Source organism: Apodemus sylvaticus, chromosome 3, assembly GCF_947179515.1.
Source record: "Apodemus sylvaticus chromosome 3, mApoSyl1.1, whole genome shotgun sequence".
NCBI classification, from domain to species: Eukaryota; Metazoa; Chordata; class Mammalia; order Rodentia; family Muridae; genus Apodemus; species Apodemus sylvaticus.
The window spans coordinates 140,228,585-140,251,143 of record NC_067474.1 but is presented as its reverse complement, the minus strand read 5'-3'; the positions used below and the strand labels follow the sequence as shown (position 1 = coordinate 140,251,143).

Here is a 22,559-nt window from a genome sequence, read left to right as displayed (position 1 = left end):
GCACCCGGGAGGCAGAGGCAGGCGGATTTCTGAGTTCAAGGCCAACCTGGTCTACAGAGTGAGTTCCAGGACAGCCAAGGCGATACAGAGAAACCCTGTCTCAAAAACACAAAAACAAAAAAACCCAAATCCTCATTACAACTCTTTTTTTCCTCTTTCTCACCCCTCTCCCAAACTTCCCTGAATCTCCAATCCAAGTAAGTGGCATGTGTTCTAGGGCTCCTCCGCGCCTTCTCCAGTGACATAAACTGACCACTTTCCTTACCACCCAGTCCCATAATGGTCTGCTTGCCTATCTCTATTTTCAGTTCCTTAAGAATAGGGATTGTCCCTTACGTGTACACATAGCATCCAACCAAATGCTATATCTAAGTTTGCTGCATGAATAGACTCCAAGGTTGTGTATAGAAGACAATGAAAAAGACTGGTCTGGAAACCGAACTTTCATGTGAATCATATTTAAAGGAAAAAAGCTTTCTTTCTTTCTTTCTTTCTTTCTTTCTTTCTTTCTTTCTTTCTTTCTTTCTTTCTTTCTTTTTTTTTTTTTTTTTGAGTCAGGGCCTCAACTCTATCCCTAGTTGGCCTGGAACTCTATGATGTAGACCAAGCTAGCACTGAGATCTCCCAGAGATCAGCCTGCCTCTACCTCCCAAATGCTCGGATTAAAGGAGTGAGTTATCACAGCCAGTTGGAAAGCATGCTGAGTTAAAAGAAAGTGTGTACCATGTGACAGGTATCACTAAGTTCTATATAAGCTAAGTATCATGCTAGAAAAATGACCCAACTCCCCAACCTCAGTTTCAATTTGCAAAGTAATCTCCCAGGCCTATAAGAATCAAGGAAGATAATAAAGAGTCTACCACTATTTAATATAGTAGATTCTCAAAATGTTTTCCTCCTGTACCTCAACCCAAGACTACTTAGAAAATTCCTGGGATAATTCCTAGTCATTTAGCAACAGGTTTCCTCAGTGCTGTGGGCAGCAGTTCCTTCTTGTCCTCTGCTGATGCATTTATGCTAATTGTGTTACATAACCCTAAACTGGACATCTAGTTCCAATCAAACCCTCATCTTCTCCCAATATGTACTGTGCAGAGCTTCTGTCCTTTCTAAAAATGTCCTTCCCGGGCTTGCTCCGAGTGCACAGCTGTGCTCCAGGACTCGGGAGGCAGGGGTGGGGGAGGGCTGCAGCCCTAGAGAGTCCTAGGACAGTCAAGGTTACGTAGTGAGACCCTGACTTGAAAGAAAAGAAAAAAGAAAGTTAAAAAGATAAATAAATCCCTAAAATATCCTCCTCTCACCCCTACAAGTCCTCAAAGTCCATCTATTCAACAAAGCCAGCAAGCGTATTCTCCACACCAGACTCCATGGCTGTCATAGCACTTGCCAACAGCTCTTGATTGGAACAGTCTTAATGTAAATGACTTCAGTTACCACCATGTGAATGCTTCTTTATTCTATTTATTTAAATGTATTATTTCAATATGCCTTCCGTATAGCTCCTAAATCATACAGTGTGTCTTTTTTCTTTCTAAAAAGGGTTGGAGAACCCAGGCTTGAGTGCTGGCACATACCAAATCCTAACATTATGATGTAAAGGCCAGAGGACTGGGAGTTTAAGGCTAGCCTGAACTACACAGACAGATCCTGTTTCAACAACTAAATACCCTATACTCAGCTAAACATTTTGTACTATTTCCTAGGGAAGGGATGTGACTCACTCGGCAGAGTGCTCACTTAGCATGCACAAAGTCCTAGGTTTAATCCCCGCATCCATTACCCAGCTGTGTCTAATCCCAGTACCCAGGTCAAGGTCCTCCATGGCTACACAGTGAGCTTGAGACTAGCCAGAGAAACACAAGAATGCCAGAGTCCATGGAGCTGTGGTTATAGGTAGTTATGAGCCATCAGACATGGATGCTGGGACTCAAACTCCCTCTGGTTCTTTAATAGGGCAACAAGTGCTCTTAACCAATGAGCTATCTTCCCAGGTCCTACAGTGAAAGTACCATTAATGAAGGCCAGGTTTGGGATTCATCTCGGTGTGTGATAGACTGCCTCAATTGTAAACAGCGTTCTTATAAGGTCTCAGGTGACCTTGCTCTGTCAGCCCAGAAAGGAGTAGAGCATTTTATAAATGAAGCAGATGGTTTAGTATCTGTTGAGTATGCGGGTGGAGGAAGAAATTCAGTTTTGCAGAAAATTTAAGTGGACCAAAGTGTTTCTCTCTGCCTGTCAAAAACCAGAATGTTTTTATGAATGATTTAATAAGATTTGACAGAGTCATAGAACAATTTAGGTGGTTAAGTTGAAAAGGCAGAAATAAATTCCTAAATACCATAACCCAAAGCAGTATGCCTCCTCGGTATGTTAATTATCACCAGGTTTCCATTTGAAAAAAGACATAAAAGATCGCCCTGACATTCTGCCAACCTCATCTGAAGAGGATTCTGCCTACTTCGAGTGCAGCTAGAAGATCATGTGCAATCACTGGCTTCTCCCACGCTCCCCATCTTCCACAGTCGCAAAAGTTGCAGGTAGGAACCACCCCAGAGAATCTTCCCTGTTTCAAGGGTTACCTCTGTTGGTTTCAGGTTCATCAAGTGTCACAAAGGAGTCTTCATCAGCGCCCAGCCGAGGTTGAGTGGAAACGTCCACTCCCAGCTGTCTGAGTCGGTCCACAGTGAAGCGTCTCCCCTTTCCAGGAGGTGCAGCTGCTGCTGACTCGGTTTTCTGCTCAGATGCTCTCTCTTTTGCGTCTGTTTCTTCTGCTGTCTTCAGTTCTTCTCCCTCCAGGGCAGGAGGGTCAGATTCAGTGAGTTCTCCAGCCTGATGTCCCTCATTGTCTTTGATCCTGGAGATGGAGGGTTCCTGATGTGACATGGATTTGTCCCCAGGAGAAGAAGGTCTGTCATCACTGTGCTTCTCAATCTCCTCAATTTCCAGCTCTCCTGGTCTTACCGGATCCTTCCCACAAGCCTCATCTGATCCAGCAGTGATCCGGGCTTCTTCTGAGACCTCAGGGAGAACACTAGTTTCCGTTGCAATTCCTGCCCCTGTCCTCTGCTCAGAACCTTTGCTGGGTTCATCCACATTCATTCCAGCTGCATCTGCCGTGTTTATGGTTTCCTTGTAATGGCTTGACTGATACTTACATGACCTAGAAGAAGGGACATGAGCTGGGATTGAAAATTCTCGTTGTGAAGTACTCTCATCTCTCAACATAGAATGAATGGTTTAAATCAGTTTTAAGGGACTAAGGTGTCTAAACTTTACACCAGATGCTACAAAACTGAACATTCACTAAGACTGTAACCACAAGGAAAGTAGGTTCTTACTTCAGCAGGGCCATGGCACTGCCCTGGCAAGTGGGCCGGGGTTTACGTTTGAAGAAATCGTGAATAGTTTTACTCTCAGGCATATGATATGGAAGATTAAGTGCAGATTCTAAAAAAATGGAACAAAACAAGGAAATACTCATGTGCATATTCTGAAATGTCACTTCATATTCAGTTAACCAAATAATATAAAACCAAGCTACCATGAGACAGAAAACAGTCCTCAGTTTACCAAGGACAAGAGCCAAACACCAGCAAGCTCCTTAAAGATAACTGGCTCTTGTATTTCTTCTGCTATGAAACAAGTCCACGGTAGGTGACACAGGCTGGCCTGGAACTTGCTGTATCATCCATGTTGACCTCAAACCTTTAATCCTCCCAGCTTCTAACACCATAAAGGTCTTGGGCCATATACCAGGCAAAACAAATCAGAATGCTTTTAACAAGCATATGTTCTTGTATCCCATTTCAAACAGAATCTTTTATGTATCTCAAATAATTTCATGTATTACAAAACTTCCTACAGGGATCTGGATGTGGTCAGTCCATAGACAACAGTTTCCTCTCTAGGGACTAGAGCACTCATGTTCAGTTCCCAGAACCCATCAGACCAGCAGCTTACAACTGCCTGTACGCTTGAGCTCCAGGGGATCTGACTTCTTCTGGTCTCTTTGGGCAATTACACTCACATATATACCACTCCCCCACGCATACATACATAAACATGTAATTTAAAATATTTTAAAAACAGTCCTCCCTTTAGCTCTACCACAGTTGTGCAAATTTTCTGTATATATTAATGATCCAAGGCTTGGGAGCAAGGGACATTTATCACGTTTAACTCTAAATTTCATATCACACTCATGTGATATGAAGTCACATTATGAGTGTTAGCAAACCAACTTCCCAACATCCAAGATGAGCTGACAAAAAAAAAAAACCCGCCACAAACCAAAACAAACCATCATGATGCCTCTTGCAGTTTGCTTTACCTCGGACCAGACGCTGAGTCTCACTGTGTAGTTTTTTTAATGCTTCCTTACTTAACCTCGCTGCCTTTCTTTCCTTAAAAACAAAACAAAGTGAAACTACATTAATGGTGTTTTCCAGGAAGATATTTATTCCTGAAGAGGTTTTGTCTCCAAGAAAACAAAGAGAAGAAATAGGCACTAAACACTCAATCCAAGCACAAGGAATATATTTATTAACAAGTCTTAGAAAACAAATTTATCCTAAGGAATGATATTTTTGTTCCTACTGTGTACAAAGAAACCCCTTGGATGACAGAGAGATGGCTCAGTGGTTAAGAGCACCTGCTTCTCTCGCAGAGAACCCAGGCTTAGTTCCCAACACCTATGTGGTGACTCACAACTGTCCATAACTCCAGGTCCAGGGGCTTTGATGCCTTTTTCTGGCCACTTTGTGGTACACAGACATGCATACAGGCAAAATACACATGAAGAGAAACATGTGTTGCACAGACGCATACAGGCAAAATACATGTGATACACATGCATGCAGGCAAAACACATACACATAAAATAAATGCGTGGCCCATAGACCGACAGACAGACAGACAGACACACACACACACACACACATAAAGCAAATCTTTAAAAAAGAAAGAAGAGAAAGAGGAAAGACCTTGGTTACCAAGGAAATCATGTAAGATACAGTATCTATCTTGAGAAACACACACTCCCCTGTGGAAAGAGATCATACAAATAGTGGGGAGGGTGTGCCTTACCTTCCTCGCACTGCCTTTGGATAATTCACTTTCTTCTTGTAATGAAAAGGTCTCACTCTCCAGAGATGGTTCCTTTTTCTAAAAGATTACAAATCGATTAAAGACAAAACTAAACTAGGATAAAAACATGTTTTTCTCTCGTTGGTGTAAGGAGTAGAACTCAGGGCCTAGTACATGCTACCACTGAGATAAATCCCCAGGCCTCAAATTTCACTTGGAGACAGGATCTCACTAAGTTTCCCAGGCTGCCGTTGAACGTGCAATTCTCCTGCCTCCCAAGTATCTTGGATAGCATAACCACCAGGGTTGGTAAAACGATGTTTCTTAATATTTCAGACTACTTTTCTCTTCAATTAATAATTACCAGATAAAAAGCTTTCCTACTGTGCTTAAAAAAAAAAGGTTAGATACAAATGGACTTATAACCCTAATTTTCCTGTTTATGTATTTCCTATGAAGGAAAATGGCTTCTAGGGAACGTCTTTGGACCTTGCTTTTCCTTCAGCTCCTTCTCTGTGGAGTGTTTTAAAGAGCTTTTTGTTGGCGGTGAAGTCCACAGAGCTTCCAGACTGGTGGGTCTAGAGAACTAAAAAAAAAAAAAACAAAACAAAACAAAAAAAAAACCCTCTTTTATGGGGGCTGGAAATGTTAACTCAGATTATAAGAGTCCTTGTTTTTGCAGAGAACCTAGCATCATAGTTCACCGAAGTTTATAACTCAAGTTGCAGGGAATCCAGTGCTTCCACAGGCACAGAATGCATATGGGGTATATATACACATTCAGAGTATACACTCATACAAAGAAAATATAATGAAAAAAAGAAAAAGAGAAAGAAACAAACACAGAGAGAAAATCCCTTCTGCTGGTTGATTTTTGTCAACTTGACATGAATTTAGACATACTGGGGAAGAGGGGACCTTATTTGAGAAAATGCTTTTGTAAGACTGGTCTGCCCGGCAGTGGTGGCGCACGCCTTTGATCCTAGCACTTGGGAGGCAGGGGCAGGTGGATTTCTGAGTTCGAGGCCAGCATGGTCTACAAAGTGAGTTCCAGGACATCCAGGGCTACACAGAGAAACCCTGTCTCGAAAAAAAAAACAAAAAACAAAAAACAAAAAACAAAAACAAAAAAAAAAAACCTGGTATAAAAAGGCAGGCAGGCGCTCATGGAAGAGTTGGGAGAAGGAGATAGAACTCCACAGGAAGACTAACAGTCAACTAACCTAGATTCTGGGGGCTCCCAAAGACTGAACCACTAACCAAAGAGCATACACAGGTTGAATCTAGCCCTCCACGCCACACATATGTAACAGATGTGTAGCTCCGTCTTCATGGAGTCCCCCAACAACTGGAGTGGGAGCTGTCCCTAAAACTGTTGCCAGTCTATGAAATCCATTCCCCTAGCTGGGCTGCCTTGTCTGGCCTTACTGGGAGAAGATGCTCCTAACCTGCAGAAACTTGATGGGGGAGATATGGGGGTGAGGCAGTGGATGGCTCTACCCTCAGAGAGAAGCAAGAGATGGAGGAAGAACTGTGGTGGAGGGGATGAGGGGACAGCCATTGGAATGTAAAGTAGTAAGTAAGTAAGTAAGTAAGTAAGTAAATAAATAAATAAATAAATGGAAGAAAAGAAAAAAAGGCAGGCTGAGCAAGATCTGGAAAGTAAATTCATAAGCAGCACTCCTCCATGGCTTCTGCTTCAGTTCCTGCCCTGACTTCTGTTCATGTTAGACCACAACTATAAGCTAAAACAAACCCTTTCCTCCCCAGCTTGCTTCTGGCCATGGTGTTTACCACAGCATTAGAAACCTAACTAAAATATTCCCCTTTTTTGTTCAGGTTTTATTGTGTGTATGTGTATGCACGCATGTTTGCTGTATTTGTTTATTTGTGCACTGGTGTAAACATGGAGGCCAGAGGAGACTATCAGGTGTCCTGCTCTCTTACCCCTCTCCACTCCCCAACTCCCTTTAGACAGGGCCTCTTCACCAAGTCCCAGCAACCCAGTCCTGGACTTTAGCTCATGACCACATATGGCTTTGTGATCTGGGCTCTGAAGATTTGAACCTCAGTCCTCAGGCTTGCACAGCAAACCATCTTACCCACAGAACCAAGTACAAAGTACCAAGGTTCATTCCCAGCACCCACAGACAGCTCACAACCATCAGTAACTCCTGTTCCAAGGAACCCAACGCCCTCTCCTGGCCTCTGTGGGCACTGTATGCACATGTGGTACACAGACATACATGCAAGCAAAACACCCACATACATAAAAGTAAGTATTTTAAAGATTAAGTTTAAAACCTGTAAGCTCCAACAATAAATGCAACAATGAAACAAAGACTGAAGCAGGGCTGGCTCTGGACTTGCCTTGCGATTCTTCACCTTGTTTTTCACAGCCGCCCTTATTGACTCTAAGGACTCTTCATCTTCCAGTGGAGAGTCATTTCCTTCCTCCAAACCTGTTTCAAAAAGATCACTATCTTCAAGGAGACAGCCACTGTCATTAAGCGGCCGGTCTGCATCACTTTCCTAGACAATAAAGAAAATACACAATCAAATCATTTTGAAGCCTAGCATCTCACGATAGCGTATGGTAATTTGAAAGAGAACAAAAAGCCCACCTTTCATTAACACGCAACTGCCATGCATCTAGAACAATCTCACTGGCTCCTAACCTACACTTATCTTTTGAAACCCAAGCTGTGATTTTTATATAACTACCCAATATTTACTTAGCAAACAGTATGGAGCAATTGCTTTATAAAATTTGAGGATGGGCTGGAGAGATGGCTCAGTGGTTAAGAGCACTGACTAGTTTTCCAGAGGTCCTGAGTTCAAATCCCAGCAACCACATGGTGGCTCACAACCATCGGTAATGAAATCTGATGCCCTCTTCTGGTGCATCTGAAGACAGCTACAGTGTACTTATATATAACAATAAATGAATCTTTAAGACGGATTCTCAAAAACCACATGATGGTTCACCATCGTCAGTACAGCTACAGTGTACTCATATACATAAATAAAATAAATCTTAAAAAAACAAGAAAAGAAATAGTTGGACAGTAGTGGCACAATGCCTTTAATCACAGCACTCGGGAGGCAGAGGCAGGCAGATCTTTGAGTTTGAGGTCAGCCTGGTCTACAGAGTGAGTTCCAGGACAGCGAAGGCTATTTGGTGAGACCCTGACTAAAAACAATAGTTACAAAGGTCAGAAAATTACAGCATACCTCACATCTTGTTTCCTTCTTTTTCAGTCTCCTGATTTTCTCCATTGTTCGCTCTTCTTTCTCCAGTCTTCTCTTCGACTTCGCTTTTCCTTCAGCTTCTTCTCTGTACAGTGTTTTGGAGAGCTTCCTGTTGGTGGTAAAGTCCACAGAGCTTCCTGTCTGGTGGCTCGGCTCCAAGGAAGGAGTCTCTTGGGTCTCAAGACCCTCCTGACACAGAGTTCCCTCCATGTTACTCTCGTCACTGTCAGCCAGAGCTTTGGAGATACTTCTGATCTTCTGACTCTTCCCTGAGTGTAAGTTTTCCTTGTTCTCCTCTGCGCTGGTGTAGGTGGGTCTCTCCAGGGTGTCATCTCTGTCCTCAGCCTCAGAATCGCTATCTTGTAACACTTTTCTGCTCTTCGGTTTCTTACTCACAAATATCTCTTCGTCAGAATCTGGAGGAAATGGTGTTATTTTTTTTTTTTTTACAGAAGGCACCCAATTACCCAATCCTTTGCCCTTCTTCTTAGCTACTTAAAAATATATTTAATTACACATGTGATATATCACCTTGTGGGATTACACAACTACCATTAACTCACTGTAGCAAAGCATATCTAAAAATATATTTTGAAAAAATTTCTGTGGCAAAACCTCTCTTGCTAAGAAATGTAATTATATATATTTATAATGTATAAAGTTAGTCTAATCATCCTGGCAGGTGTTAGAAATTCTGTTCTAAAATGAATGTCTTTAACCAGGCAATGAAGTAACTATTAGACATTTTATCTATTTTTATCTAAAAAAATAACATATTATTTATTCCTGTTATATAACAAAATGGATGTTCTTTAAAAATATATGTAAGCACTGTTATTCATTTATTTATTTTGGTTTTTTCGAGACAGGGTTTCTCTATGTAGCCCTGGCTGTCTTGGAACTCACTCTGTAGACCAGGTTGGCCTCAGAAATCCGCCTGCCTCTGCCTCCCAGATGCTGGAATTAAAGGCGTGCACCATCACTGCCCGGTTATTTTTTTATTTTTTATAAAGTAAATAATAAAGTTGGAGTACTAACAATTTAATTTGATAAGTCAAGAAAATAATGAGATTAACTAAAATCACTCACAACCCAGGACCTGTCTGTTCCTAAAATTAGTACAACGTATATTACAAACCTCTTTCACTCAAGGGCTCGAGTGCTTCAAAGCTTCCCTGTCCACTGTCTACAGGACTGTCTACTTCTTCTTGTGAAAGGAGTTTTAGATCATTGACTTGCAAGCTAACCTAGAAAATGAGAATAAACTTAGCATTAACAAAGAGGAGACGGAGCTAAGTACATATGGGTCCACAAAGCATGGGTTCATCCAGCTGCAACTGGAAAGAACCAAAGGGACTATAAGGTGAAGGGAGGACATTCAGAATCACAGGCCAAAACCCAAACCAAACAAACAGAGACGAACTGCTACAGGGTGCTAACGGAACAGTGCCATTTACTTTGATTAGACACATTAATTGTACAAACCAGATTCACTTGGCTTTTTGTTTTTTCAATTGAAAAGATTTATTTATTTTATGTGTATAGGTGTTTCATCTGCATATATGTCTGTGCACCATATTCATGAAGTGCCTGTAGAAGTGAAAAGGGGCATGAGACCCCCCTAAAGCTGTAGTTAGAGACAGTCATGATATGGATGCTGGGAACTGAATGAGGGTTCTCCACAACGGCAAGGACTCTGAACCACTGTTCCATCTCTTTAGCCCCTTTTAAAATTTTTAAAAAGATTTACTTTGTTTGTGTGTCTGAGTGTTTTTCCTGTGTGTATGGAAGGGCACTGTGTGTATATCTGATACCCATGAAGGTCAGAAGAGGGCAGTGGGTTCCCTGGAATTGGAATGAGATGGCTGCGAGTCACCATGTGGGTGAGGAACCAAATGCAGGTCCTCTAGAGGAGCAGCAAGTGCTCTTATCTGATGAGCCATCATTCTAGCCCCTTTTTTGATTTTTAAAAATTGCATTTTCATTTATTTCGGGGAAGGGGGCACATTTGGAGAGGCGTGGTGTGCGACAAGCATGGATGGAAGGCAGAGGTCAACCTGCAGAGGTCTAATCTCTCCTACCAGGTGGGTCCTGGGGATAGAAGTCAGGCTGTCAGGTGTCTTTATTTATGAGCCATCCCTCAGGTTCCGTTGTGGTAGTTACACATGCAGTAAGTGTGATCACATACCATTCTTCCAACTTTACCTCCCTGTCTCTCTTCTCTCTCTGTCTTTCTTTCAGCAAAAGTGTGGCGTATGAAACCAGCCACCTTTTGTAAATAATGTTATTGAAATTAAGGCTTTTTTTTTTAATCCAAGTGAGGTGAGAAGTCAGGTTGGTGTACAATGAGATCTTGATTTTTAAGTCTGATACTTTGTTCAATATCTAATCGTGAAAACTTCATGTCAAAATAAGACTTTCGTTTGGTGATTAGGTTTTCTGGTACCCCATTAAATCTGTTCCCAAGGCAACTATTTGGTCCTGGCTCCAGAAAAGAACACACTTCCGGGAAAAAGTTTTCTATGGCAGAATTCCCTAGTGAGTCGTCATCTACTAGAAGGACGCCGCGAGCCGGACCAATAAAGCACTGTAGGCAAAGACAGTGGGCCCACGCGCGACACCCTCAGAAGTCCCTTCCAGAACCAGAGTTCCAACTGCGTACAACCCTCACCCTGTGCTTACAAAGAATCCTACCCCTCAACCTCCAAGCCAGGCTGGCCAAGGCCTCTTTTTTCTGCTGGGGACGCTGTAAAAGGAGCTTGCGCGGCAGGAAACGCGCCAAAGAGCAAGGCGGGCTGCAGTGACAAGCCGAGGACCCGGCTGGGCGGACAGTAGCGCGCGCCTCCAAACCAGAAGCTGTGGGGACCGTGCGCGGGAAGCCAGATGGAGACCCTCGAGAGGCACCGGGACCTAGTCCCCAGGTCTCAGAGCGGTGCACGCCGGGAATTGTAGTCCTCCCGGCTCGGTGCTCCGGCCCTGCTGGGTCGCCTGTCCCACCCAGCCCTCAGCGAGGGGCTTCCACAGCCCGGACCAGAGTTTAAACTCACCTCAGAACCCGCCTCGCCGGTCATGATTCCGGCCTCCCTACCACGCGGCTCTAGGAGAACGTGTCCCCAGTATCTTCAACTTGCCGGCGACAGCTCCCGCCGTCTCCAGCTTGGCAGCGAAGTTCGAGCTTTCGCGCCCAGACGCAGTACAGAGCTCAACCTCAATGGTTTGAACCAATCCCAGGGAGGATTTCCCTCCGAGGCCCCACCCCTATCGCCCTGCCAATCAGGAAGCGCCTCCTGCGGGCCCGGCAAATGTAATTTGCGTTGGTTTGGCGGGTTGCGGCTGCTCTTGTCAAGCAGATCTAGGAGTGGCTTTGGGGTGGCTGGGGGTTCTCGGGTGTGAAGAGGTCCGGCGCTATGGCTTGGAAAGAAGGTATCTTGCGAATGGTGTTCTTGGACTTTTGACCTTTGTCCTAGTTCGATGGGTCGTGCCGTATGCAATTAGAGGAGAGAGATTTCAATGCAGGAAGTGAACTGGGAAGAAGTTCCTAGGCGGATCCCACACCTGAATTTTTGCCGAGGGAGTCTGCGACCCCATTGGAGATTTTTCTCCATCAGTTCATTCCTAGAGCAATTCTAACCTATAGAGTTAATGTTTTTACCTCTTTGGGTCGATTCTCTGTCTTTTCTTTTCTTTCCCGGGTTCTAGGCAGACAAGACGGACCTCTCTGGACTGTGTTGTCCCAAGTGACTTACCTTTCGTCTTCTGTATGGTCAAGGCAGTGGTAAAACTCCTTACAAAGTTATTGTAAAGAGATCAGTTGGCACAGGCAAAGAAAGATCTGAGTATTATCCTACCCCCCCCCCACCCAACCTCCCACCCTTCGCCTATTCTGGTATGGTGACCAGCTCTGTCCAGTTTGCTTAGGACTTTCTCGGGTTTAGCACAGAAAGTCTCACATCCCTAGAACCTCCTCAGAGGACATTGGGGATGACGGTCACCTCTGACACTGGCCTCCCCTTTAAAGTTTCCAACCTTATCTGAATGCACATTTAGATAAAAAGCAACTCCATTTCTTCACATCTCAGCCCACTTGTACACCACTAAGAGTCTTGAGCTGGAGGTGTAACTCAGTAGTAGAGCTCTTGCTTAGCTTGGGTGAGGCCCTCCTTGGTAGTAATCTCCAGGCTTCCAAAAAATACAAAAAGAGTCCCATCCTCTTGTTTTACCTTTTTTTTAAAACCGATTTTACTATGACCATATACATCAATGATTGCTGAACAAGCATCTGTCTGTAGCACTCCCCCCCCTCCCCCGGCATCTGGAGGACTGACTCCAGATTGGCCATGCAGTTTGTGACAGAAGGAATGGGCAGAATTTTATAATCATCATTTCCTTAATCTTTGGAGTAAGCCTGTAAGGGAAGTAATACGATCATCTCCATTTTAGCAAATGAGATAAACAGACTTTTAAAAAGCTAGGAACTGCGGAGCCCATTGTCACCTGCTCTCTTTGGGCTCACAGAGATCATCCTCCAAAGTCCCCCTTCTCCTGTTCTGTTACCCCAATTACACTTCTGCCTTTAAAAAAAAAAAATGATTTCCAAGGGCTGGAATAAGAGCTCAGAGGTTAAGATCACGGGCTGCTTTTCCAGAGGACCCTGGTTCAATTCCTATCACAAACATGGCAGCTCACAACTATTTGTAACTCCAGTTCCAGGGGATCTGATACCCTGTTTTGGTCTCCATGGGCAACAGACATACATTCAAGCAAAACACCCATATACACCAAAATAAATAAAAATCAGTTTCATCTGTTAGTCTATAATTCTAAAATTAGGCACTCTGGATCTTGACATAGCACACAGAATCAATATTTACAAATCAGTTCTAGGCCAGCAAGATGGATCAGCAGGTGAAGGGGCTTGCTGCAGAGGTCTCGACTACCTCAGAGCCTACGTCAGTTCTCTCCCTAGATCCCACAGTGGAAGGAAAGAAGTGACTCTTCAGAGTTATCCTCTGACTTCCACACGTATATCATATTCAGCACTAGCATACATCAGACACACACACACAAATAAATAAATAAATATTCTACGATTACAAGTACATGAGAAAAATGGAACTTAACACGTTAATGCCATTCTCAAATGTTCTGTTATGATTTGTTCCATGGGAATAAACAAAAACAGATGCTAAAGATTAAGAAAAGCTTGAAGAGATGCCTAACTTCTATTTTTGACTCTTTTGTTTTTGTGGCTACCATGCTGAGAATCAAAGCCAGGCCTCATCTATGCTAAATAAATGCTCTCCCTCCATGATATGTCTCTAGATTTATTTTCTTCTTTTCACGAAAGAGAGCCTATCATGTTTCAGTGTTATTACAATTCTGCAGAATTTATGAACTGATTTAATCTAAAGGCCTAGGCCTGTGACACCTCATTTATGGAGAATCACTGCCACCCAGTGGTAGGTTTCAGTAATGTTATTCTACTTTTTTTTTTTTGAAGTAACCCCCCCAATCTCTCCAACCCTCGCGCGCGTGCGCGAACACACACACACACACACACACACACACACACAAACACACACACACACTTATTTTTTTACTGGTGGAGGGGAGGACATGCCCTGGCCCATGTGGGGGACTGATGACAACCTGTAGGGATCGGTACTCTCCTTCTAGCACGTGGAGTCTGGGACTCGAACCTTCTGAAGCAGGAGTTAAGAGTGACTGTAGACCCCCAGGCATATGTGAGAGCAGCAAGTGCTCTTCGCCTCTACGCCTCTTTTCAGCATCTTTCCAGTTTCCCAACTTATCTGAAGCCACGTGCTACTGCACTGGCTTGGGACGTGCTTGAGTAGGATAGTCGCTGTAAGATCGTTCAAAGAGTTATTCAAACTTGTCTTTGGTAGAGTGGAATATTTATATCACCAAGCATGGAACTTCAGATTTATTTTTCATAATTTAATTTCAAACAGCTTTAAAGCTTTTACGGAATATCCTTCTTTGAGGCCACATCTGGCTTTCTTGCTTAACACAATACCTCCTAATTCTTTAAAAAGAAAGGAAGGAAGGAAGGAAGGAAGGAAGGAAGGAAGGAAGGAAGGAAAGAAGGAAGGAAGGAAGGAAGAAGGAAAGAAAGAAAGAAAAGAAAAGAGAAAAGGTAAAAGAAAGAAAAAAAGAGAGATGGCTCAGTGGTTAAGAGCACTGGCTGTTCTTCCAGAGGTTCTGAGTTCAATTCCCAGCAATCACATGGTGGCTCACAACCATCTGTAATGGGATCCAATGCCCTCTTCTGGTGTGTCTGAAGACAGCAACCATGCACTCATATACCTAAAATAAATAAATCTTAAAAAAAAAAAAAGTCATGCAAGACCTGAAACACAGAGTAGGTGCTTAATTGTTGAATGAGTGAACAAAATATCATACAAAAAGCAAAGAATGACCAGGGCCCTTCTCCCAGGTAAGTCAGCATCCAAACCGGCTATTTTCTGTGCAGAGAGGCTCCTATGCCACAACTTTGTCCAACCTAAAGTACTTATAAAAGAGTCACCTGCTCATTCAATAGCACCTATTTTAAGCCTACGATAGACACGAAGCGTGCGAAGACACCTAAGAATCAGTTTGTTCTCAGAGAGCCTCCCACTGCCAGTTGGAGACAGGAGAGCAAGCGTGTGCAATATGTAAATGTGTGCAAGAAATTGTGGAGAGCTGGAGGGAGAAGCAAGGGTAGCTGGCGACAGACTGTGGCTGGGGCAAGTCAGGGAAATGACTCACTCGCTGAATTTCAAAGATGAATTAGCGCCTCTGGCTGGCACAGAAAATCTTCCATGTATGTGCAGGGGCTTGATAAAGCATGTTGTGTTTGGGGAACTAAAAGTAGGTCACTATGGCTCGAGCACAGGGTGTGGGTGTGGGGTTGGAGGAGGGGGCCAAAATGAAGGCTGCTAGTTATAGGAGGAACAAAATGTCTGGAATGTCCTACTCAGAATTTAAACAGAATAAATGGGGCAGTTGAGGAGTGGGGGTAGAAATGGCTAAGGAAAGTGATATAATCAGATGTATATGACTGAGAAAGATTACTCTAGCAGCATGTGGAAGGTGGATTGAAAGGGGATTAGACTGGAGGCAGAGAGACCAGTTGTCTCTGGGAGATTACGGGAACTTGAACTAGGTCAATGATAGCAACAATGGAGAAGAGATTGGCTGGAAAAAAAGAGGCAGAATTAGTGCTTGTTGGATGGTTAACGTTGAGGGGTGAGAGTCGAGGTAACTCCAGTAACGGACCATGATACTACCCTCAAAACTGAGGATGCATGTCACTAAGTAAAAATCTACTCATGGGGGCTAGAGAGATGTCTCAGCAGTTAATAGCACCGGCTGCTTGTCCAGAGGTCCAGAGTTCCATTCCCAGCAACGGCGTGGTAGCTTACAACCATCCCACCTGTGGTGGATCCAATGCCTTCTTCTGGTATGTCTGAAAACAGCTACAGTGTACTCATATACATAAAATAAATAAATCTTTTTTAAAAATTCGTTCCGGTACAGGCAATAGTGGCACATGCCTTTAATCCCAGCACTTGGAAGCCAGAGGTAGGTGGATCTCTGAGTTTGAGGCCAGCCTGGTCTACAGAGTGAGTTCCAGGACAGCCATGGCCATACAGAGACACCCTGTCTCAAAAAACCAATAAATAAATAAATAAATAAATAAATAAATAAACAAATAAATAAATAGCTCTGGCTGGTAAGATGGCTCAGCGGGTAAGAGCACTGACTGCTCTTTTGAAGGTCCTGAGTTCAAATCCCAGCAACCATATGGTGGCTCACAACCATCCATAATGAGATCTGACACCCTCTTCTGGTGTGTCTAAAGACAGTTACAGTATACTTACATATAATAATAAATAAATCTTTAAAAAAAATTCAACATCACTCAGGAAATCTATGGAAGGGAGGTTGTAGGTCTGAGGCCAGGGGGAGAGGGAGAACAGGGACAGAAGGATAGAGAAAGTAAAGGAGGACTTGAAATGCAGCTTGAGTGCTAGAATGCTTGCAGAGCACACCCAAGGCCACAGCATCGGGATGATGCGCACATCTGTTTTCCTAGCACCAAGGAGAGCCTTAACTCAGCAGCTTTTTGTGTCCTACTCACATTCTTCCATTCACTCAGTACTCCATTTCTTCCCTGGTTCCCTACCCACGAATACATATAACGGAAATTCCTCTGCCTGGATGGATTTAGTTTTCTCTGGTGTTTTTATATCAGTACAAAGATTTGCCGGGTAGTGGTGGCACACGCCTGTAATCCCAGCACTCTGGGAGGCAGAGGCAGGCAGATTTCTGAGTTCGAGGCCAGCCTGGTCACAGAGTGAGTTCTAGGACAGCCAGGGCTATACAGAGAAACCCTGTCCTGGGGCAGGGGGGGGGGGAGATTTATTGAGACATTAGTATCCCTAGCACTTGATCTACCAATAGACATCAGTCTAGGCTTGAGAGAGAGGGCTTAGCAGTCAAGAGCACTCGCTGCTCTTTTTTTTTTTGTTGTTGTTGTTGTTGTTTTTTTTTTTTCGAGACAGGGTTTCTCTGTGCAGCCCTGGCTGTCCTGGAACTCACTCTGTAGACCAGGCTGGCCTCGAACTCAGAAATCTGCCTGCCTCTGCCTCCCAAGTGCTGGGATTAAAGGTATGTGCCACCACTGCCCAGCCAAACTACAGATTTTAAATGTAAATATTTAATGTATGTAGGTCACATATTCTATACATATTCATATATATTATGTATATAATAGCTAATCATTATATGTATACCTTGATCATAAAAGCCTGTGCCAATGTAGGGAGACTTATCTAGGTATATAGGCTTGAGGAAAAGGTGTTTTTTTTTTTCTTTTTTTGGTTTTTCAAGACAGGGTTTCTCTGTGTAGCCCTGGCTGTCCTGGAACTCACTCTGACCAGGCTGGCCTTAAACTCAGAAATCTGTTTGCCTCTGCCTCCCAAGTGCTGGGATTAAAGGTGTGTGCCACTGCCCAGTGAGAAAAATGGTTTTACCACAGAAGGAAGAGGGGGTGCTGGTCCATTTCTACATCCTGTTCAATTTTAGCACCTACTTTATAGGTTGATGAATGCCTGAGCCCTTTCAGATATGTGAGACAGCTAAAGTCTATCTGGAAAGTTACAGCTAGCAAGGGATAGATAGATAGTACTGGACAGACTAAAGCTGTGCCCACCATCAGCCCAAAGGATGGTTTTACTAGAGTGTCAACTAGTAAATCCAGAGATTTTTTCATGGCTGTCATCATGATGCAGACATGGTTGGCATTTGGTGGGGGAGGCCAACTTTGTTAAATGTCAGGGAGAAACATTCAAATAGGCAAAGAGGAAGAGGAGAGGAATAATTTAGGCTGGGAAAGTAGAATGAACAAAGGTGTGGAGGTAGGAAGGACCCAGAGGCATAAGGAACTATTCAAGGAATGACTGTGGGAAGAGTGGGTGAGTATGATGGGGAAGAAGACAGTGAGTGAGACAGAAAGGTTAAATCCAACTCATTAGCACTCTACAGGGCTATTGGAGCCTGAGTGTCTGCTAGAACCAAGTCATCTTCCTTTGCAGATGAGATATGCACCTGAAGTTGTGGATTATGGAGCACTGGATGGCCAAGGCCAAGGTTGGTGCTTTCGGACCATCCAGACTCAGGGAGCCTCCAGATGAATGAACAAAACAAAACAAAACAACGACGACGAGAGAGAGAAAGGAAGAAAGGAAGGAAGAAGGAAAGAAAAAATCAGCTTGTCTGTCTCATCATCACATAACAGAACTCCAATGAAAGTGTTACCATTTCTTTTCTTTTTCTTTTTTTCCACCCTGTTTTCCGAGACAGGGTTTCTTTGTGTAGCCCTGGCTGTCCTGGAACTCACTCTGTAGACCAGGCTGGTCTGTGCACTGTGATCTGAGCACTCAGGAGATGGACACAGGAGAATCTGGAGTTTAAGGTCATGCTCAGCTTCCTATCCGCTTTGAAGCCATCCTAGGCTATGGGAAGCCATCCTAGGCTACGTGAAACGCTGTTCTAAGAAAACAAAAACCAGTGGGACTGACTGGGGATGTAGCTCAGTTGGTAGAGTGGCATACACAAAATACCACGTTCAAAACCTCAGTACAGCTTTAAAAAACAAAAATATGAAAAGGCCTGGTGGGGTGAGCCACTGAGCATGCGTATTAACCGAGGCTCGCCAGTTCCCAACACTGGTGCAATGGAAGAGGAGGGACAGAAGGAAAACCAGCTGGGAGATAGCTTAGGAAAGTGGGCCTGAGGCCAATCTTCAGAACCCATGTGGAAAAAAGGGAGGGGGCAACATGTGTGATTCCAGGACTGCAGGGCTGGGGAGTGGGAGACAGAGACAGGTAAGTCCAGACCAGCAAAAGACTCTTCAAAAGCAAGATGGACGTGTCCTGAGAAGCAACACCAGAGGTTGCTCTCTGGCCTCCATATGCACATGCATGTGCATGTGATTATACAAGGGGGAGCATGCACACACATACACACATACTGTTTTACAACGAAAGTGTTCTCAGTTATTCTTAGCACCAGCTCTGTAAGAAACACTAGGATTGGGTGGCACATTCTGGGGACCCTACTCTGCTCAGTAAAATCTTGCTTGCTTGTCCTTTAGAGAAGGAGGGAAGAAGGGACACACACACACACACACACATGAACATGCGCACACACACGCACACATACACAGAGAGAGAAAGAGACTAAAAGAGAAACTCATATAAATTTGTGACCAAAATCACCCTTACCCAAGCCACAAGCATGCACTCAGTCCAAAGTGCATCCTGATTTGTGAGGAGTTAATATAGTTGTGCATATTGTTCCACATTAAGTCCTATGTGACACACATAGGCGTGTCAGCATGGAGTTGGCTTGAATTGTCTCCTTGGAAAGAAGATGCCTGTATAGTCAGATAGCTGGGAAAGAGCATATGTCCTATGCAAAAATTCTTCTGCTCACTTCCGGCATTTGGGTGGGGGAGAGGAACTCCAGGCATACCAGGATCTCCAAGGGGTTTACAGAGAAGACTATTTCCCCTGAAATTCTGTTCCCAGAGCTGATATATTTGCTAAGTGGCAACCATATGCTGAATAAGGAGGGAAGTGGTGGCTTTGATCATAGGCGCTTATCTCCTTTTCTTCCTAGAGCTTCAAAAAAGCGAGAGCAGGCAAATAACACCGGAATAAATCCATGAGGATGGCGAGTGGGAGAGGAGCATCAGAGGGGCGGTGAGAAGCCGGGCTCAGAAAGCTGTAAGGCAAGCGAGCAGAGATGATGCTGGCGGCAGGCAAGCCTCCCCCTGTCCCAGAACTACAGCTCAGGTCAAATACCAAAACTGAACATTCTTAGCGCAATAAAGCTCTTCTTATGAAAGACCATCAACTGGCAATATATAAAAACGGATAGAAGATTCCCATCAACTCCCCACCCCACCCCACCCCGACCCCCCCACACCCACACGCCTGGCTCCCATTTTGAGATAGTATCTTACCATGAATTACAAGCTGGCCTTGAATTTGCCATCTTCTCTCTCAGCCTTGAAAATGCTGAAAGATCAGGCCTGTGTCTCCAGGCTAGTTTCCAGTCAACTTTTATTTTTTATTTTTAATTATGGATATGCATGTGTCTAGGTGTGTTTGCGCACATGTCTGCAATACCCAAAGAGGCCAGAAGATGGCATCAGATTTCCCCTGGAGTTGAAGTTTCAGGCTTGGCTATGCACAACTGTAATTGCAGCCCTGGGGAGGGAGAGCCGCTTTTGAGGCAGTCCCGGACTCTATTGCACATCGCTGTCTGACATGAAGGAAGAAGGAGGTGGGCTATTTATACACAGACTCCAGAGAGTTTTTTTTTTCTATACACTTTAATCTATCACTTTAATCTATGGTCCTTCAGCTCTAAGGTTGGAACTGTTGGAATGGCTTCTCTTTATCCTTCTGGGAAAGTCCTCAGGCACAGAGAGGCTGATCCCTGGAGCACTGACAGCTCAGAAAAATTGAAATCATTCTTAATACCTCTCCTCTTTTCATATGCCAAATTCAGCTCATCAGCAAATCCCTTCAGCTCTGTTTGCAAAACACAGCCGGGATCATAGCTATTGCCCTTGCTGGGATCATTCTCCCGGGTCATCGTGTGACCCGCTTCTTCAGCTTCCTGGTTTTGCTCCTGCTCACCATATTGGTTTACTAGAGCCGAAACAAGATGGTGCAAGCAGCAGAAGTGTACTACCTCACAGTGCTGGAAGCTAGAGGTCTGAGATCAAGCCAGGCCACGCTCCCTTAGAGAACTGGGGAACCAGCCTCTTGTACGTCTACATAGTTAGTGGGCTCACCTGTGTAGTTTGTTTCCAGCGTTGTCATCGTAGTCTTCTTCTCTTCCTTTTTATTTACATATTTTTTTAAGATTTATTTATTTATTATATGTAAGTACGCTGTAACTGTCTTCAGACACTCCAGAAGAGGGAATCAGATCTTGTTATGGATGGTTGTGAGCCACCATGTGGTTGCTGGGATTTGAACTCAGGACCTTTGGAAGAGCAGTCAGTGCTCTTAACCACTGAGCCATCTCTCCAGCCCCTACTTATTTATTTTGATTTGTTTTGTTTGTTTTGAGACAGGGTCTCACTGTATAGCTCATGCAGCTCTGGCTGTCCCTGAATTCACTATGTAGACCAGGCTATCCTCAAAACTCTCAGATATCTACCTGCCCCTGCATTCTAAATGCCAGGATTAAAAGTGTATGCCACCACACCTGGAAATTTTTCTTCTTTTATAAGGATGTCAGTCATGCTGGATTAGGACTCATCTAATGATGCTGTGTTCTAATTGTTTATCTCTGCAAAAACTATTTCCAGATAAATTTCTATTTAGTGCTTCTAGGGCGTAGGAGGTTAATTTTTTTTTAATAAGGAATACTAGCTAATCCATTGCATTCCTGCCCATTTCCAAAGTCTATTCTTTCTCTCTTTCTTCTTTTCTTTCCTGCCTTTCTTTCCTTCCTTCCCTCCTTCCCTCCCTTCCTTCTTTCTTTCTTTCTTCCTTCCTTCCTTCCTTCCTTCCTTCCTTCCTTCCTTCCTTCCTTCCTTCCTTCCTTCCTTCCTTCCTTTCTTTCTTTCTTTCTTTCTTTCTTTCTTTCTTTCTTTCTTTCTTTCTTTCTTTCTTTCTTTCTTTCTTTCCTGCCTTTCCACATGTATGTTAGCTCCCCTGGAAATCAGAGGGCATCAGATCTTCTGCCTGAAGTTACAAGCAGTTGTGAGTCACCTGATTTGGGTGCTGGGGCCCAAGCCCAGATTTTCTGCAAGAGCAGTTAGCTCTCTTAACTGAAGAGTCATCTCGCCAACCCTTCATACTGTTTTGTTTGTTTGTTTGTTTGTTTTGAGAAAGGTTTCGTGTAGTTCAGTATTTCAACTGACTGTGTACTCAGTGACCTTGAACTTCAGATCTTCCTGCCTCTGCCTCCCAAGTGCTGAGATTGTGGGCATGCACCCCAGCATACCCAGTTCGGGCAGTTCTGGAAGTCAAACCCAGAGCTTTGAGCATGCTAAGCAAACCCTCTACCAGCTGGACACACCCCCAGCCCCTATTTTGATCCTTTCAAGAGCAAGTGGTATTTTGTCTTGTTTTGTTTTGTTTTTCTGTTTAAATAGTCCCAATGAGACAGAGGAAAAATCTAAAGTCCTAGATTGGTCTGCAACCCCCCTATTGTCCGCCTGTCTATCATTTCTTTTCTGACTTTGTCCCTCGCTCTCCTCGCTCAGCCAGGCTCAGTCCACAGCTTTGTTGCTCCTGCAGCCCCGTGGTGATGCTCTCAGAGGAGCGAGTGTGTGCATTCAGAGAGGACGCTCTCAGCTCTGTTCCCTCCTTTTCCGCATCCGTGAGCAGCCAAGATCATATGTTCCATTTTGGAGATTTGAAGATAATCCTCAGGGAACTTAACTAACCCAAGAGAAAGCCCGCAAGTGTAGCTCAGTTGGTAGTGTTCTTGCCTAGCATGCACAGTGCCCAGGTTTGATCTCCAGCATGGAATAAATCAGGTGTGGCAGTGGTATGTCGTTATAATGGACCAGCAGTGTAGAAGCAGAGACAAGAGGGTTAAAAATGTAAGACCATCCTTAGCCACATAGTGAGTTCCAAACCACCCTGTATTACATGAGACCCTGCCTCGAAAATAAAAGCAAA

The 22,559-nt window shown here is 43.9% G+C and overlaps 1 protein-coding gene across 2 annotated transcripts in view; it reads right to left on the bottom strand.

Annotated features, from left to right (window-relative positions):
* Clspn (claspin) overlaps nucleotides 1-11,550 on the bottom strand; it is a 36,034-nt gene extending 24,484 nt beyond the window's left edge. For both annotated transcript variants that reach the window (XM_052177374.1, XM_052177375.1), the window contains exons 1-8: nucleotides 11,385-11,550; nucleotides 9,476-9,584; nucleotides 8,320-8,753; nucleotides 7,456-7,617; nucleotides 5,086-5,163; nucleotides 4,331-4,403; nucleotides 3,339-3,447; nucleotides 2,580-3,160 (exon numbers count right to left, since the gene is read on the bottom strand). In XM_052177374.1, coding sequence (XP_052033334.1) covers nucleotides 2,580-3,160; nucleotides 3,339-3,447; nucleotides 4,331-4,403; nucleotides 5,086-5,163; nucleotides 7,456-7,617; nucleotides 8,320-8,753; nucleotides 9,476-9,584; nucleotides 11,385-11,408 — 1,570 coding nt within the window. In that variant the 5' untranslated portion in view covers nucleotides 11,409-11,550. The remainder of the gene's footprint in view (nucleotides 1-2,579; nucleotides 3,161-3,338; nucleotides 3,448-4,330; nucleotides 4,404-5,085; nucleotides 5,164-7,455; nucleotides 7,618-8,319; nucleotides 8,754-9,475; nucleotides 9,585-11,384) is intronic.
* Between the last annotated feature and the right edge of the window lie 11,009 nt (nucleotides 11,551-22,559).